Below are 19,714 nucleotides of genomic sequence, written 5' to 3'. Positions count from 1 at the left end.
AATATAGATGATGTACGATATGGCTCTGCTCCAGTTTTTATGGGTATTTTTGAGGGCGACATGCATTGACGCACCAATCAGGGCGTCGCGTTGAGCTGTTGCGCAGTCTGTCGCGTGCTGTGCGTTCGGAGGATGCGCGCTTGTTTGGGATGCGCGCATAGTTCAGGACAGAAACCGACACACCACGAAAACTAATGGCACGAGTCTCATGAGAACTGGAGCAACATCCTCTGCTGCCTCCCGGCCATGTCTGTCAATTCTGAGCTCTGCCATAGAGGTAAGTTTTGTTAAATAAAATAGAGTAATACTTTTACCGGGGATTATGCCTGGAATGCACATTGGTTGACTAATTGCCACTCTATCTGTCAGGACCGACTACGCTCTTGACAGCATCTACGTATGTGTTTATCGTAAACTGACGAATAAAATGAATGTTTGTGAGTGTCTAGCTTTTTTTTGGACTGTTAATTCACAAAGTCGCACCTGTTGCCAGTCACATGTGCAGTTCGGTCTGTGGCGCTTTACCAAGTTATTAATGAGCCGCACAATCTTAGGTCTGTTAGGTTTCTTTCGTGTTATTTAGGATTCGGATTATAGTCTACAGGAAAAAGAGCAAAAGGGCAGTTATTTCTCCTGGCATTGATTCTAAAAAATCGTGATGTAAACACGCGTAACTAGGCATAACCTGTTATTTACCTTAATCCAATGTTTTTTAGCAGTCGTGGCCCAATGGTTGGAAAGTCAGACTTGTAACCCGAAGGTCAAGGTTTCGAGTCTCAGTACGAGCAGGAGTTGAGGGGTGTTTAATGCATCTCCCTTAATAGTACTTTTCAGACCCAGTGATGGCCTGAGATACCCCCATTCAGCTCTGACACTCACTGCTTGCCTTTTAATCTATTATAATTTAATTGTAGCAAAAGCATAGATCAAATTACCTTTTTCAGTCCACCAAGTTAATTCTCTATGCGATCTAATGTGATACAATAATGATCTTAATGATAGTAAATGCAACTGAAACTACAATGTAAATACTGAAAATCAGCAGTTGATAACTTTAACTGAGCCGACTCTTAAAAATAACATTCTGTGCTATAACCTGTATTTAGGTTGATTCAATCAAATTTATAGGCTATTGTTTTGACTGTGAATGAGATCATTTATCTTTAAAGCACATTATTAGCTTACCTTATTTAGAGAATAAAAATAATATGACTGGCACACCAATATTTGTAACACATTTTTACTAGGTTTACCAGCACAACCTAAATACTATTGAATATGTCAAAAATATATATTTAAATGTATTCATATTATATATTCTGCTATTATCTACTGAAAAAACACGTCATGTCCTTTCAGCTAGTCTCAATAGATCATCTGATAAAGTGGACTGTTAAAAAATTCTGCAGCAGAGTAATACTTAAAGTCTTAGATTACACGAAAGTCATGAATGTCTGGTGGAAGTCTGTGTGCAGTCAAAGTGGAACTGATTAACCGGTAACCCGTCTAGCACAGAATAGGTGTTGTCTTTCGAAATGGAAAAAAAGAAACAGAATATTTAGTTACAATCCTTGGTGCAGTCAGTAATGTGGGTAAACATGTCTGCAGGGAGAATGCACACATTATTGTGTAGAGGTGAGGGTGATGATGATGACGATGATGATGATGGTGATGAGAATGATGAAGGTTGAGCAGAGGTGTTTCTGTCCTGAAGAGAGAGTCTTACAGAAGTGTGGGTAAATGAATGCAGGATCACGTGACAGAAGATCCATGCAGGAGAAAGTAACTCATTTATCCATTCACCTACTCCTGTTACTTCAACATCTTCCAATCCCAGAATTTGCATTCCCAATTGAATGTTCTGTTTTCCATTTTTCCTTGCTTTGTTTCTCAAAAATGTATACAGAGCAATAACATGGAAATACAAGCACAACAGAGACTATCTAATAGCAGCATCTCCCAAATGGGTGCATGTACATAGACAGACACACAAACAAACACACAGGTTAGAGGTTAACCTCCCTGGGATGGAGGGGTATGAAGTTATGTGAGAGACTGAAACATGAGACTCGGCATGAGTTCAGTATAGCAGACCAGCTTTACAGCAGCATGTTGACATTAAACATGCTGAGTAAAGGATGTGCAGACACTAGCGTTCAAAGGCTGCACATCTGTTTTCAACACACTTAATAATAACAAATGTTTTTTTGAGCAGCATATTTGCAGCAAATCAGTATAATAAAAAGATTTCTGAAGGATTATATGACACTGAAGGCTGCAATCATGGCTGCTGAAAATTCAGCTGTGCCTTTAGAGGAATAAATGACATTTGAAAATATAGTAAAATAGAAAACAGTCATTTCAAATTATAAATATATACAAACACATTTTTACAGTATATATATATATATATATATATATATATATATATATATATGTTCATTTGGTGTGCGTTTGGTGTATTTTGCTTTAGTTTCAATTTCACTCGCTTTCTTTTAACCAATAAAAATGTATCTGTTTTGGTACAAAAGGGTTTATGATATTAAATACATTTGAACAATGCTGCAGATGTTTTACTACTTCTATGTACTGATGCTTTCACAAAACTAATCTCCTATAGTCTTTTCTCTCTCTTTCCCTCTTTCTCACTCACTTGCACACACACTCCTCATTTCTCTGTGTTCAGGTTGGTAAATGGGATGTGGTTTGTTAATTAGCCCTGAGCACACAGCCAGACAGGTGTTTTTTCTGCTCTTTGGACAGGTAATGCAGTGTTTGCATTGCCTTTAGAATGTGATACTCTTGGAGTGAGCTAAGAGTGAAATGTAACTCTGTAGAGTTGGTTTGCACTGGAGGAAATATGAACAGAAGGGTTGAGATAGATGTTATGTATAAATGCGAGGACATCAGTGGTGGTTTGGCTCACAAAATACACTCAAATAGCAAATAAAAATACATGAAAAAAATGGTGTTCTGTGATAGAATTTGTGTACTGTGATTCACCATGCTTGTTGTCGAAGAAGTGTGTGTGTCTGCATGTGTGATGAATGCGATAGTCTTTACTATTGAATTGTGCTCCTTCTATAGATATGAGTGTCAGGAAGACTGTTTTATTATTATTAAATTACAGTTATTACATCTGTCTGTAATGGGATTTTTTTTTACTACTTTTACTTTATATTGGACATTTAATTGTTTCTGCTTATTTCCAGACATAGAACATTATTATCCGGCACTAACTTAAAGAGAAGGAGAGACGTTCTTAGTACTAAATTTGAAAGAAGTCCCTTAAAGCAAGGCTTTATTTGATACAGTAAAAACTGATATATTGTAGAGTTGTTATTTAAAAAGCTAAATTTTCAACAGTCTTTACATAAATATCAAGTAATGATCCTATAGAAACCATTCAGAAAAGTTCAAATGTATAGTGTTTATATGAAATGAATTTATTTTTAAAATAAAAGCTTTTACTGTAACTTTTGATAAATTTTATGCATTCTTGCTGCATCATTCTTTGTTACAATGTATTCAACATGCAGGCTTTGGTTAAATATATATATTTTTACACACTTTTGACTTTGAGTTCATGTCTTTCAGAGTGGGATAATGACGAAACTCTGCAGGTCCTGAGCTGAAGCTCTCCAGCTGCTCCTGAAGACTTGCCATCGCTTTGGCTCTCACACAGAGCTCTATCAGAATCTGGCCTCCTGAGGTCACCTGAGTCCACCCACCTCAAAATACCACCCCATGAGGCACTAGTAAGTCATTCGAGAATATTTTGACTTGAGCTGCCTACACTGCATTTACATAGTCTATGTTTCATTGATGGATTTGAAAGGAAATCAAAATGTCTGTCCTCTAAACGAAACGGTCAACAACTCCTGTATAGGTGCAAATGAATCTCAGCCTAGATCCGCAGTCATCATTCACTAAAAAGTGCCATCCCACCACAGATGTTTAGTATAATTTATTATTCCAGTCCTTTCAAACTTCCAGTACAGAAGTGTTTATGTTCATGTGTATTGGTCAGACAAAATATGATTTAGACAACATTTGTTAGAGCAATAGCGTGTATCTTGTGTGTGTATGTGTGTGCTGTGCTAAATATTGCATAACGGCTGTGTCGTGATGAGTGGCGGGTGAAGTTGAGACTGCGGATCCTTCTAGAGTAACGCAGGCCAGGATGAGGGGCCACTGTAACACACACCACAAGACCTGAGCTCTCAGCCTTCCCACTGCAGTCTGATGAGTGTGTATGCATGTGTGTCTCACTCAGTCTAATGCAGTCTGGTTTGTTTGTCTCTCTGTATGTGTGAGCATGCATTCCTCCTCACATGTGCACACATTTGTCAATCTACTTTGCTTTTGTCTTATGTTGGATCTGTAAAGTAATCTGCTGGTCTCGGTTTGGTACGTTTTACGTATAGAGGAGCATGTAATATGCAACATGCAAAACTGCAGCAGGCTAATCACGTGATTCCAGGTCAAATGATCACACACAGTCTCTGATCCGAACACTTGATCTAAACCTGTCATTAGTTAACCACCTGATCTTAGATCGATCTGCAACATTTTAATTATTTAATGCATGGATGGAGACCATGAAAGCAAGAGTAGAGTTTCTCAATCCAAATGCCCATGTTAGTGTATCAGTCACTTGCACCGTCTGTGTGCATGTGCTCCAGTGAGTGTACACGTGACTGTGTGTTCTGTTTAAAATACCAGGTCAGACAGGCCCAAGGGCAGACATTTGTATAATGTATATAAAATTTATGAAAAATAATGTATAAATAAAAAATCTTTAATGACAATGTTACAAGCTGATGTCATATTTAACTTTCATATGTTTGTTTTGTAGTATTAAAAGACATGTAAAAAAAAAAAAAAAAAAAAAAAAAAAATATATATATATATATATATATATATATATATACACTTTTATATACCATTATATGTACACTATTTTCACTTATTGTCTAGGACATAGGTTCTCATTAGTGGTCCTGAAGGCCCCCCACTTCAGCAAGGATCTATTGAATTGATTCAAAATGTATTAAAAGTGACAGTAAAGACATTTATAATGGGACAAAAGATTGTTCTTTTGAAATTATATCAAGCAGCACAGCTGTTTTTAATATTTATAGTAGTAAAAAAAAAATTCTGAGTCACATCAGCATACTGATCCCAGAATGTTATTGTAAATGTAATTTATATTTTATGGTATCTAACAAACTTTATAGGTTTTGTGGCATATCAATTCTGCCTTTTTGAAATTTGTAAGTTGTTACAGTTTTAGTTTAGTGTGTTTAATGACAGCTATAGATGACCATAAGCTGGTGCTAACTGGAGGTGTGTGTGCTAGTGGTGAATAGTCAGAGTGGAGAAAAGAGCTAGGGGAATTTACTGAGATTATAGTGTATTGATACTGAAAGCAGATCTCTGATCACTGTGTGTGTGTGTGTGTGTGTGTGTGTGTGTGTGTGTGTGTCTGTTTGTGACTGTGAGTGTGTGTGTGTATGTGTGTTCCTTGGAGACAGCTGGAACACTGTTCTAGGACTCACTTTTAAAAGACTGGCTTAAATGGTGTTTTGTTTGTGGGTAACACATGGACAGGTTCAAGTAAAGTTGACTGGCTAGTGGCTATGGTTAATTGCTATTGTGACTGATAAATGTTATGAAAGAATTCTGTGAATGAGTTCTTTATTGACTAATTGGTTAAAAAATTAGAATACTGGCAGACTTATACAGTATCTTTGAACTTTTCTGGACTGATCCTAACTATCATAGTAACTGCATAAAATTAGTTTGAGTTTTTTGTTGTTGTTTGTTTGGATTTGTATTTGTGTAAGTTTTAATAAAGGAAATCACTGCATAATTGATCCTATGGTTGAGGTATATACAGTGTATTCTGTGAGTGTTTGTGTTTGAATGTGGCTGTCTTACACAGTTCGAGGTCAACTGTTTCACGTTGTCCTTCCACTATTATGTAGCCAAGTCCTTGTGAGTGTGTGTAATCAGTATTGGGTGGCAAATACGATAGAGCCTCTTAAAGAGAGAGAAGGTGTTAAAGCACACTCACTCTCATAAACTCCTCTCAATCCACAGGGTAACAGCAGCTCAGTAGTTGTCAGTGTGCAGGAATGGATGCTGAGGCTAAGAAATTTAAATTAATTCATGGAATTTATATTGAAGATCTGATGGATGCTGACTAAACTTAAAATTGATAAATTAAGTTTAACTGAATTGTGGTTTACCTTTTATATATATATATATATATATATATATATATATATATATATACCTAAGAGTGGTGTCAATATTTCAACTGTAATTTAATTAATTATTTGTATTATTATTTGAAGTAGTTCATTGTTAAATATAAAAATGAGGGATTTAGTTAAATTGTGGATGTTCCCTCTTCTTTCACTTTAGCTAACCATCCTCTTCATTCTCCTTTGTCACTCTCACGTTTCTTAGAACGGATCCTCTCCTCCTCTCCCTCCCTGTCTCCGTCTGTCACTTTCTCTCTCTGGTGGTGGTAATCTTAACCACTAAAAGGTGCTAACTCCTATTAAGCTGTCAGAGCTCTGTGTGTAAGCCAATACGGCCAATCACTTATCAGCAGCACTGACAGACTGAAACAGTGTCATCGTGGTAATCGGAGACACTTCAGTTTCGGCACACACACTCTTACCTACAAACATAACTGTAAGGGAGTAAATGCATACATGCTCACTTAGACACACACCCAAACAAACACATATACCATCACCCAACATCTACAGAAACATACAAATACTTTCATACACGTGCATTTGTGTTTGTGTTGTAGGGCCAGATGTGATGGTCAGGTTATTTTTGGACAGTGGTGTAGAGTAGCACAGTAAAGCTGATGTCCAGGTAACCATAGCACAGCTAAGAAAGTGAAATATGACCACATGGTTCAGTCCAGCATGTCACTCTCAATCTCTACCACACACCACACAGGTGACGGGTGAAATGGAGAAACGATTACAGGAAAATAAGAAAGGGAGAAATCAAGATTAAAAATGTATAAATGGACATGTTATGTCAGAGCTTTTGATGCATGTCAGCACTCTATTGAAAAATTCTTCACATTCTATCTGTTTAATATGTACATTTTAGGAAAATTCAGATTAAATTGGAAACATTTGTTACATAAATGTTTTCTATTAGATTTTTTTTACATTTATTTCTGTGACACTATAACTGAAGAATCGCGTGATCCTTCAGACATCATTTACGCTGATGTGGTGCTTAAGAAACAATTCTTAGTATGATCAATGTTGAAAATTGTTGTGCTGCTTAATATTTTTGTGCATTTTTTTTTTGAAGTCTTTGAACTCTTTTTCAGCATTAATAATAAAAAAAAAACTTACTGACCCCTTAGTTTTTTTTTTTAACCTAATATTACTGTCGGTTGCTCTCTTTCTCCCTCTGTTTGGATTTAAGTTACTTTTTTATGGTCATTTTTAAAAAAAATAAATGTCTTTTTCCGATTTTCAAAAATTGGCATTTACTTTATTTATTTTCTTAAACATGTCTTACTTATTTAAATCTGAAAGCATGCTGTGTGTTTTTATGTCTTTCTTTCATTTTAATAGTACCACTGCTGCCAGTCCAGTTGTAGTTGTATAAGTCTCCTGCATCCACTAGGTTTGACTGCTTGTGTCCAGTGTAGGCCAGGCATGACTAATGAACCACTGGTAAGGCCTGTGGTTTAGATTAGGACTGAGATGGCCTCGTTCACGTTGTTATCCATGTGGTAACCACATATAGGCATTAAGCTCAAAAAAGCAAAGCAAAAGTTCTGTATAATAATTTGTAAAACCATTCTTATGTTAATTGTGGCATTATATAACAAAATACATATCATAATTGATTGAGCATGCTTTGTAGGAAATAATACCACTCTTCTTTTTTTATGTCTGTCAATCTCTCAACCTCAAGAGGAGAGCCATTCTTGTCACCATATCTGGTCATGGCTCCTCCTCTACTCTTCCACCTTCTCCTCCTCCTCCTCCTCTCTCCACAGGTGTGTGCGGGTGGAAGTGCTCATGGGAACAGCAACAGTAGCGCAGATGGCCCCAAAAGATCCTGTGCCGAGAAAGTCAAATGTCAACCAGGGATTTTACTTCCTGTGTGGCTGCCACAAGACCCCTCCCTGGCAATGCAGTCAGTAAGAGCAGTGATCTACTTTTCATGTCTTCTCTACATGTTCCTGGGTGTGTCCATCATTGCTGATCGCTTCATGGCTGCCATCGAGGTCATCACCTCACAGGTGCACAGCAACACAAAGTAGACACAATGATAGATAGATAGACAGGTAGGTAGGTAGGTCTCTGTCTACTCACCGTCCTATCATAACAATAAGGCAAAAATGCTCCGCCAAAAAATAGAAAACACATTGCTTAGAAATTATTCTAATATGCTGTTTTACTGCTAAAGAGAAATGTGTTTATTATTATAAAAGTTGAAAACAGTTGTCCTGCTTAATATTTTTGTGGAATCTGTGTTAAGTTCCACAATCATTTGAAATATCTTTTTCTTTTTTTTTCTTTTTTTTTAACATTATAAATGTCTTTACTGTCACTTTTGTTCAATTTAATGCATCTTAGCTGTATGAAAGTATTAGTTTATTTAAATACAAATAGGCAATACTTCATGTTTTTTTTTTTTTGTATGTATGATTTTCCAGCTAAAAAGACTGCTAAATTGACTGCTTAAAATGACTTGTAGCGTGATGTGATATATTGGTGGCCAAAATGACCAAAATATTATGTTTTTATATACTTCATGTGTCATATAGGAGAAAGAGGTGACTGTGACAGGTGCAAATGGAGAAAAGACAGTAATGACAGTTAGAATCTGGAACGAAACTGTATCCAATCTCACTCTGATGGCCCTGGGTTCATCAGCCCCTGAGATATTGCTGTCAGTAATAGAGGTACGCACACATTTCCAAAACAAACCAGCAACTCCCATCATCCAGTAGTTTAGCACAAGAGACGTGAAGTGTGAGGGTTTTTTTTGTCAGGTTAATTATTAAACGACTGACACACACAAAGTCACCTCATCACAGTGATGACTTCAGCTGCTATTCTTCCATTTAAAAGCATAATTTAACTCAATGTGGTTTAACACCAAAGCCATCAGTTAAATTTTTCAGAATTCAGAAAGGGCTCTTTTTAATTCTTTGTAATTGCATTTGGACATTTAAGAAATGATTCCCCAGAAATGTCAAATTTTTGCAAGATTCTGTCTTTCCTAAACCATTAAGAAATATAGCAACATACAGTGTAGTAAAAATAATATTACTGTACATCATTCAGTGGCATTCAACTGCCATTGGTTTAAATTCCAGTTAAAAAAGTCCCTAAAATGCTTACTAGAACTTAACAAAAAGTTCACACATCTAGCAGACAAAAAAGCTTGACAAGGGTGCTCAACCACATAAAATAAAAAAGGTAGAAAAAGTTGCCACACCATAGCTCCACTTGTTCTCACCAAAGGTAACATTTTGAGCCAGGGCTCTACATCAGTCAAGGACTAGTTTTTCCTAAATTAATAACTAACACCTGAAATGTATGTGTCACTTGAAAACATATATATGTATATTAAATTACACATTATTACTTGCGACACATGGTAGTGTTGTTCTCCTTCTGTGTTTGACAGGTGTGTGGACATGGTTTTGAGTCAGGAGAACTGGGTCCCGGCACCATTGTCGGCAGTGCTGCATTTAACATGTTTGTGATAATCGGGGTGTGTGTGTGGGTGATACCTGATGGAGAGGTGAGGAAGATTAAACACCTCAGAGTTTTCTTTGTGACTGCATCCTGGAGCATCTTTGCCTATATCTGGCTCTACCTCATCCTGGCAGTCATAAGCCCTGGCATTGTACAGGTGTGTGTAAGCAGAATATGTTTGCATAATGGGCAACGATTTATCGTGATTAATTGCAACAAAAAGTTTTTATATAATACGTGTGTGTGTGTGTTTGCGTGTGTAATGTGTCTATTTATTATGTATGCATAAAGACATGCACATACAGTTTATATTTTGAAAATATTTACATGTATATGAAAGTGAAAGTAGTGACATTTGCCACATATGGTAACCTGTACTTGGAATTAATATCTGCATTTAACAAATCCAAGTGCGCACACACACACACACACACACACCGTGAACACACACTCAGAGCAGTGGGCAGCTATTTGCTTCAGCGCCCAGGGAGCAATTGGGGGTTCAGTGCCTTGCTCAAGGGCACTTTAGCCATGGGTATTGAGGATGGAAGAGAGAGCTGTTGATTCACTCCCCTAACCTACAACTCCTGCTGGCACTGAGCCTCGAACCTGCGACCTTCAGGTTATAAGTCCGATTCGTAGGTCTGACATTAAATTTTATATATATATATATATATATATATATATATATATATATATATAAAATATATTTAATATATAAACATTACATATTTTTCATATATATATATATATATATATATATATATATATATATATATATATATATATATATATATATATATATATATATATATATATATATATATATATATATATATATATATATATATATATATATATATATATATATTCATGCATGTGTGTGTATTTATATATATACACATAATAAATAAACACAGTACACACACATATATTATGTACACACAAATGTTTATTTTGGATGCAATTAATCACGATTAATGGTTGCCCAGCACTAATATATATATATTTTTTTAGGTAAATCTCTAGGCCAATTCAATTAACTTATTTTCTTGTGTCTGTGTGTGTGTGTGTGTGTGTGTGTGTCTGAGAGAGGTCTGGGAGGCTCTGGTCACTCTTTTCTTCTTCCCTGTGTGTGTCTTAATGGCTTGGGTCGCTGACCGGCGCCTGCTCTTTTACAAGTACTTGCACAAGCGTTACCGTGCTGATAAACGTCATGGTATCATTGTGGAGATGGAGGGTGAGCTAGCACCCAGAGGCATTGATGCCATCATGGGAGAAAAATATCAAAACAGCACCACAAGTGTCAATATGGAGAAAACCAAAGAAGCTGAACAGGACAGAGAGGAGGTGAGAGAGCAAATCAAAACAGAGCAAAACCTAATCAGATCTTTCTTCTATGAGTCAAATTTTGGTGAATGTTCTTGTGTTCCAGTGGCATAATTCCAATAAACATATACATATACATATATATATAGATAGATAGAGAGAGAGATAGAGAGAGATCATGTGACATTGAAGACTGGAATAGTGGCTGGTGAAAATTTAGCTTTGCCATCACAGGAATAAAATAACTTTTAAAATAAAATAGAAACCGATTATTTAAATTGTTCAAATACTTCCAATTATTAATGATTTTTGTATTATTGATCAAATAAATAAATACTTGATACTTCTTTCAATATAGCAGTTTTTAGTATAGTAATAGCAGTACTACTGTAGTCGTATATTAATTGGGATATTGTACAGTCAGTCTGTAATAATAAGAGTTTGCAAAACAAACAGGTTAATACCATCCTGTTCACCTGACCAGACTTGGTCACCCAGTTGGATGTGGTCTCTTACATTTAAAGATGATGAGCAGAAAATGAAATAAAAAAAAGGGTTTGGAGGTAACCATGACTGTCTGTGGTTGCAGGTGATCCGCATGCTTAAGGAACTGAGAGAGAAGCATCCAGATAAAGACCTGGACCAGCTAATCGAGATGGCAAACTACGCCACCATGCAGAAACAGCGTAAGAGCCGGGCCTTTTACAGGGTGCAGGCAACACGCATGATGATCGGTGCCGGGAACATACTGAAGAAACATGCAGCAGCTGAACAGGCAAAACGTGCCGCTGGAGATTCAGCGGAGAATGACCTGGCCACCTGTTCTCACATTGCTTTTGAGCAGGCACAGTACCAGTGCAGTGAGAACTGTGTGAGCGTTAGTGTGTGGGTCTGCTTACAGGGGGGAACCGGCACCAGAACCTTCCATGTCGATTACAGGACAGAGAACGGGTCAGCCAGTTCTGGGGCAGATTATGAGTATTGTGAGGGAACAATCATATTTCAGCCTGGAGAGACACGCAAAGAAATAAAGGTGAGAGAAACACACAGTGGCGATGTCTGATCCATGAACAGAATATTATTTTGAAATACATCTCTTAGATTAATTCAACCAATTCAATGTGCAGAGTGAATCATCATGTTATTACATATTGGACTCTGAAAATGAATCTATACTTTCTCAGTTAACACACATTGATAATATAGTCCAACACAGCAATAAACAGAATATGATGCTAAAATATTCATCATAAATTCAGATTAATAAGTGAATAATTTGTAAGTGATTTTAAAATTTTAAAATAATCTGATAAATATTTAAATAAATATTTTATAACATAAAATGGTAATATAAAAATTTAAAGAGCAAGTGAAAACAATATATATATATATATAGTGAGTACGTATTCAAACCCCCTTAAATTTCACTCTGTTATATTGCAGCCATTTGCTAAAGTTCTTTTTTTTCCTCAATGTACATACAGCACCCCATATTGACAGAAAAACACAGAATTGTTGACATTTTTGCAGATTTATTAAAAAAGAAAAAATGAAATTACACATGGTCCTAAGTATTCAGACCCTTTGCTCAGTATTTAGTAGAAGCACCTGTAACGAATTAAAACTCCATGATCATGGGAAGAAGGAGGCGGGAACCGGTGGACAATCAAATAGAAACTTTAATAATCAAAATAAAGACAAAACAGTGTGTCAGCCCCTCACGGATGACTGACGCGCACAAATAAAAACCAAACAAACTAAAACCCAGGCCTGGTCCTTTCTCGTCCGTCACTGTCGACGCTCCGGTTTTATATCCCTCCATCTCCTCCGTGGGACTCGAGACCGGTGGGTCGAGCAGGTGTATATTTAAATAAAATGCTGTTCTTTTGAATTTTAAAAAGCAGCACAACTGTTATCAACAGTGATTAATTATAAGCATCAAATCAGCATATTAGCATAATTTCCAAAGGTTCATGTGACACTGAAGACTTTAAAATACATTGAAATAGAAAACTATTTAAAGTTATAATAATATTTTAGAATATTACTGTTTTGAAGTGATGACAATTTAGGCCTTATTCAAAAACATTCTAAAACTTTTGAACAGTAGTGTTTGCGTTTGAGTTTAATATGATTCAGTTGTCTTAAGATGGATGTGCGTATGTTTTGTAGGTGGGAATTATCGATGATGATGTGTTTGAGGAAGATGAACACTTCTTAGTGCGACTCTCAAACCTGCGAGAGGGTGAGGGCGGGACCAACACTGATGGTGCCCGACTGGTTGAACCTTTCGTAACCACTGTAACTATTTTGGACGATGACCATGCGGGAGTCTTCGCGTTTAGTCAGCGGGAGCTCTGCGTGGGTGAATGTTCAGGTGTGGTGGAGGTGCCGGTGAACCGGACATCAGGTGTGCGTGGGACTGTAATGATTCCATATCACACAGAGGATGGTTCTGCGCGACAGGGTGTTGACTATGAGCACACACAAGGAGAGCTAGAGTTTACCAATGAGCAGACTAGGTAATAGTTCACACTAAAGTTTTCTACACACAAAATGGGAGTATATTCTCTTTACTTTTCAGATACACACAAATGTGAATTTATGTAAAAATTAGGTAATTATATAAATAAATAAAAACTTAGTGGATGTACGTTTTAATGCATGAGGGTGTTAAATTTATTATGGAGTATTTTGGTAAGTATCTCAATAAGCAGTCTGGCAGTAGCACTTAAAACCTTTAATTATGGGCCATTGATATACTTTACTAACATATGCAGTGTATTTATGATGTTATAAAGTATTATAAATTAACATACACTAACATTCAAAAGGATTTGTGTACATATTTTTTTTGTTTTTGAAAGTAACTCGTGCTCAAGACTGCATGTATTTGTAATATTTCACAGTATTACTGTTAAAGTCAATTTAAAATGACTGTTTTCTATTTCTGAAATGTATTACTGTGATGCTACATTTTCAGCGGCTATTACTACATTACTGATGGGTGTAAGAAATATTTATTTTTATTGTTCTCAATGTTGCAAGAGTTTGATGCTTAATATTTTTGTGGAAACCATGATGCATGTTTTTATAAAGAACAGCACTTAATTGAAACAGAAATTTTTGTAACAACTCAAAATTCTTTACCGTCACTTTTTTTATTATTATTATTTAATGCATCCTTGCTGAATAACATAAATTTCCTTTAAAAAAAAAAAAAACATACTGACTTTTGAACGGTAGTGTATGTCAATTCATATTGACTATCATATATGTCAAGTTTTAGAATCTATAATATAACATTTTTCAAATGCAGAGTAAGCATTATGAAAGACTTAAGAATGCAATACTCTGAATAACTATTCTGAGCTGTAATTTTGTAGTACACTAATATTAAACCTCATAATATATACATAGCCATCTCTCTGCATACAAACATGTCACTATGCCATCACTTTTAAATTTCACCACTAGAGGTCTCTTCTACCCCAGTACTAATAATAAGATATCAGTTACATACGCCTATTTTTGTCACCTTTAATGCTGTTTTCCTATCATCTCTGCCTGATACCTCCAGACCCCAACATGTTTGTGAACCACACCGTTTCCAATATGATCTGTAGTCTTCTGTGTGAACTGCTGTGATTTTGATCTTTGGATTGTTTGATGTGTGCTCTTATGGAACCTACTCGGGCGTCCTCAAGTGACTGTCAGTCTTGGCTTCTGAGCAGCAAATGTTTTTTTTTAAAGTTAAAAATCAGTTTTAATCCAGTACTTATCCTGGGCTGGATGTTACACTGACACAAGGAGAGCACATGACGAACAATAACCAAAGCTTAATAAATTTACCTTTTATCAAAACCAATTACACAAATCTTATATGCTCAGTTCAGCAGTGGTTTGTAGAGAATAGAGCATGTACATGACTGAACACTCATCTCAGTTCGTCTGTGTGTGGATTAATTATTAATGCACTGCGTGTTAAAGTATTCATGCAGGCCTAACTCTGATGTGATTTAAATGCTGAGGTCTCCTTTAATATTTCAGAGGTAAAACCAAGAGGAATTGAGTATTTGTCCTTTACTCTTTTTGTGTGTATCCACAGTAAGACACTACAGGTGCGCATCATTAACATGCAGGAATATGAGAAGCGAGAAAATTTCTACATTGTCCTTGAAGAACCCAAATGGCTCAAGAGAGGGATCTCAGGTCTGTGTGTGTGTTACTATTCTTTTTATCCATCCCAGAATCTGTTAAAGTATTTACATTTTTCTCTGTGAGGAAATCTTCTATGAATGCTTGTGTATATTTAAATTTGTTAAGGCTATTGAGATTCCAATAGCCTCATACTCACCTCTCTCTCTCACACAAACACACACATTTCTATGACCAGTGTCCAGTTTCAGATCAATAACAACAGAAAAACAGTGGGGCAAACTAGACATGCGTCACACACAGTAACTAGATCCAACTCGGCTACATACACACTTCAGCCTCACGTTTGTGTGTGTATGTAATATGAGCTCATGTGTCCGAATAAAAGGAAATGTTAAAGAGAGAATTAACACCAGGTTCATTAGTGAACTAATCAGCTACTTAGAATCTCTTTCATTAACCCAAAGATTGATCAAGTGCTGTTGTAGATAAGTGTAGATGGATAGATAGATAGATATATAGATAGATAGATAGATAGATTAATAGATAAAATACACAGTTTATTTTAAATATTATTTTTAGTTTATTTTTTAATATTTTTTTAGATGACTGTTTTTACTGTTCGATCAAATAAATGCAGCCTAGATGAGCATTAAAGTCTTCTTTCAAAAACTTTTGGGTCAACATTTGGACTATAGTGTACAGATTCATTCATTGATTGATTCAATTTCTACTTGCATGCTGCATATAGATCTGCTGTTGAATCAGGGTAAGATGACTTTACTAACTCTTGGTATATGTATTTTGCAATGTATGTGCAGTTTATTTTATATAAATATTTATCCTTTCCTCTCCCTCTCATTTTCCCCAGCCACCCCTGGTCCAAAATTGGAGGACGCCAGACGTATCGCAGAGAAGGGAAAGCCCGTTCTGGGAGAACACCGCAAGTTAGAGGTTATTATAGAGGAAAGCATTGTTTTCAAGGTACATAAACGTCATATGTATACATAAAGGAGCAAACTATGGAAGCCCTAGTAGGCCATGGATTGTTATCTTTCTTTCTCGTTTTCTCATATACAACGTCATTTTCTGGTAATCTCAACACAACAAAAGATGTTTTCTCATGATATCCAACCTTTTATCCAAGAGCAGCACTAACTGCAGACTTACCAAATTAAATAATAAAATACACAAAAATATAATAATTACTTCTGTTCCAGAGTAAATAAACAGTAAAGCATTTTAGCATGTCTCTGAAAAAAATTAGCAGTGATTTATTTATTTATTGTATTTACTTTATTAAGTGAAGCAAATGTTTTGTTGAAATTTCAGCAACAATCAACAAGTCATAATGCGAAAACAACTTTTGCTATGTCAAGATCAAAAGAAAATGTATTTACTTAAATTAAGTAGTGATCATAAAAAAGAAAAAAAAAACTAAAGTAGTAATAATCCATGGCCTTATAGGGCTTTTTTTGTAACACATACATAAACTGAGTGCCCAGTTTAGTCAGTCTCATGCAGGCAGAAGTCATATAAGCTGTGATTGCTTCCCTCTCATAGGTCCGACAGGGAATGGCCCCTAATGGAGTCTTAGATGCGGTAGTAGACCACTTGCCTCAGTGTGAAGTGTGTTTTGGGATTGCCCTAAACTTCAGCCTTTAAACACTGTCTGAAAGAATCACACCTAAATGCATGAATATTATAGAAGATTGCAATTAATTCTCATTTCTTCATCAAAGCTCTTTCCTTTTTAATTTGTTTATTAATTGAAAGCTTGAAAACTTAGGCTTAATGCACAGCCTACAGTACCCTGATTATTTTTCAATGAAACAAATTTGACTGAACAAGAACTGAGCATGAACAGTTCTGTAGTGCAAATCATTCAAGAATACTGTCAATATTACAAAAAGGATTTTAAAAAAGTGTGCCGACTTCTACAGAGCAATTGCTCAGTCTGATTGTTTGCTGTTTAATGGATATATTTCTCAATCACTGAGCTTTACTATGGTGTGCACATGTGTTTAGAATACAGTTGACCGTCTACTCAAGGATACTAATCTTGCTGAAGTAATTGGCACACACTCCTGGAGAGAACAGTTCATCGAGGCGGTAACAGTCAGTGCAGGTAGAATCATATCATTTCAATGTCTATGCGTGTTTCTACATATGTGAAATTATTTATGCTGTGTTTGTGCCAATATAAACTGATGATAGATTATTTAATGTGATGGTAATGTTTTATTTATACCTTTCTCTTTTTCTCTCATTCTTTTCAGGAGAAGGTGATGAAGAAGGAGGGGAGCCTCAGCAACCATCGTGCTGTGATTATTTTATGCATGCAGTTACGGTGTTCTGGAAGGTTCTGTTTGCTTTCGTTCCACCCACAGAATACTGGAATGGCTGGGCCTGCTTTATTGTGTCAATTCTGGTCATTGGGATGCTAACCGCCGTCATTGGAGATTTGGCATCTCATTTCGGCTGCACAGTGGGCCTCCGTGACACAGTCACTGCTGTAGTGTTTGTTGCCTTGGGAACCTCCATACCAGGTAAATCTGTAACATAGCCTGTGTTTCTGATAATGTGGAACACAAGCAACCAACTATCATCTCCCTTTCCTCTCTCAGATACATTTGCAAGTAAGGTCGCTGCTCAACAGGATGAGTATGCAGACGCTTCGGTTGGAAACGTAACCGGTAGCAATGCGGTTAATGTTTTCCTGGGGATTGGAGTGGCCTGGTCCATTTCAGCTGTTTACTGGGAGGTCAAAGGTCAGGTGTTTCACGTAGAGCCCGGCTCTCTTGCATTCTCTGTCACACTTTTCACCATCTTTGCCTTCATTAACATTGGTGTGCTGATGCTACGGCGGCGGCCATCGGTGGGCGGAGAACTGGGCGGACCCAAAACGCTGAAGGTTCTGACTTCACTATTGTTCCTCGGTTTGTGGCTTCTCTACATCACATTCTCCAGCCTAGAGGCCTACTGTCATATCACCGGTTTCTGAGGAGACAGAGAAAGACAAAACAACCAGACTCAAACTAATGACATTCACATGAAATGAGTTATGTGAGAACTGAGCTATGAGAGAAATCAGTGTATTGTATATTCTGTGTACATAAAGTAGATTGCATTCTGTATAAACAAATGTACATGAAATAAAAGAATGAGTGAGATAGAGCAAGATTGCATGACTGCAATGCTATCAGGATGACTGCACTGCTATAAGGATATCTTTAACTGTTGGTCGCCTTTGGTTTCAAAGCACATTAGAGGTATTATGAACTTTTGACATCACCAGACCCTCAGTAGCATGGAGGACTTTTAACACACTGCAAGATGTAGCAATATTTTGACGGGACTGTGATGTCTTTTTATATGCTGATGATGCTGACAAGTGTTTGATGTTCCTTGAAGAGATGCTAGGCCTCTCTCTGAGAGAAAAGACCCTTATGGCTCTCCATAGAAATGACCATAGAAGTTAAACCGAACTTCTTTTCCAGTTTTACTTAAGTATGTCAGACATTATGAGACCTACCATGACAAGCTGATCAAAGAAAGAATGTATGTGATAATTATCATTATCATAATTCACATTGATATATTTACTGAGATAATAATGATTCTTATAAGGATGTCACTTCTTTAATTTGCTCAAATCTATTATTTCAGCATTTAAATGTAAGTAATCAAATGTAAGTAAAAATAAATAAATAATAAATTGAAGTGTTTGTTCTTATTGTGCATTGGTATTCTGATTGAAACGTTGAATTTGGAAATTTAAAATGAAATTACAGTTGCAACGATTTTGGCATGATCAGTACCACATTTCCAAAGTCCATTCCTTGAATTGTTCTGGTTTACTCATAATTTCCTTTAAAAAAATGAATAATAATAATGATAATTTTTATGAGCGTTTATGTTCCTTTTTTTTTACAGTAAACAGCAACAACATACACTTTGTAGAATTTTCGAGATGCGCAAACACGGTAGATAATTTTCCAGAGGGGAAGTTAAAAATTATGAATGTGAATTATTAATGTTGTAAAATTACTGCTAATTACACATAATAATGCGGACGTAATAACAACACTCCAGCGGTTTACAATATATATGTTTTTACTTGTTATGTTATTTGTGAGTGAAACCATTTTTTCTTTTTTTTTTATATCAATGAACGAATCTTTTTCGTGAACTGATTCAAAAACTTACGGAGCCCGACACATGACACGCAGGAAATAATATAAGGCTAAATTGTGTGCACGATTTACTAATTCGTTCCCTCAATGTACTAAACCGTGCACACGATTTAGTATATCGTGCGCACAATTTATTTATTTTTTCTTGCATGTCATGTCCAGGGATCCGTAAAAACGACTTGAATGAATGAAAAACCCGCCACTACAAACCATAGAAAACGCGCCCTTAGTTTGAGTTACATCAACGAGAGCCAATCACGT

At 36.2% G+C, this 19,714-nt stretch overlaps 2 protein-coding genes across 4 annotated transcripts in view; one reads left to right on the top strand and one right to left on the bottom strand.

The window, feature by feature from the left end:
* LOC127957762 (creatine kinase M-type) overlaps positions 1-19,714 on the bottom strand; it is a 175,001-nt gene that overhangs the window by 12,959 nt on the left and 142,328 nt on the right. The window lies entirely within an intron of this gene.
* On the top strand, positions 49-18,438 carry LOC127957754 (sodium/calcium exchanger 2-like). Of its 3 annotated transcripts, XM_052556412.1 has the most exons (14): positions 49-277; positions 3,598-3,758; positions 7,972-8,302; positions 8,831-8,968; positions 9,700-9,927; positions 10,866-11,120; positions 11,689-12,132; positions 13,272-13,621; positions 15,208-15,311; positions 16,129-16,241; positions 16,821-16,901; positions 17,286-17,385; positions 17,537-17,806; positions 17,885-18,438. In XM_052556412.1, the coding sequence occupies exons 3-14, from the start codon at positions 8,003-8,005 to the stop codon at positions 18,259-18,261; spliced, it is 2,760 nt and encodes a 919-aa protein (XP_052412372.1). In that variant the 5' UTR covers positions 49-277; positions 3,598-3,758; positions 7,972-8,002; the 3' UTR covers positions 18,262-18,438. The 3 variants fall into 3 exon arrangements, with proteins under 3 accessions (XP_052412372.1, XP_052412371.1, XP_052412370.1); XM_052556411.1 differs by lacking the exon at positions 16,821-16,901 and having other exon boundaries at positions 8,057-8,302; XM_052556410.1 differs by lacking the exon at positions 16,821-16,901.

This window comes from Carassius gibelio, chromosome B5 (assembly GCF_023724105.1).
Source record: "Carassius gibelio isolate Cgi1373 ecotype wild population from Czech Republic chromosome B5, carGib1.2-hapl.c, whole genome shotgun sequence".
Taxonomy (NCBI): Eukaryota; Metazoa; Chordata; class Actinopteri; order Cypriniformes; family Cyprinidae; genus Carassius; species Carassius gibelio.
This window is presented reverse-complemented; position numbering and strand designations above follow the sequence as displayed.

Excerpts from the sequence above, each read along its gene's own strand:
- LOC127957754 (XM_052556412.1), top strand. The coding sequence starts at position 8,003 with ATGGCTCCTCCTCTACTCTTCCACCTTCTCCTCCTCCTCCTCCTCTCT. Across the intron at positions 8,969-9,699 it reads TATTGCTGTCAGTAATAGAG|GTGTGTGGACATGGTTTTGA; the intron begins GTACGCACACAT and ends TGTGTTTGACAG. Across the intron at positions 16,902-17,285 it reads GTGAAGTGTGTTTTGGGATT|AATACAGTTGACCGTCTACT; the intron begins GCCCTAAACTTC and ends ACATGTGTTTAG.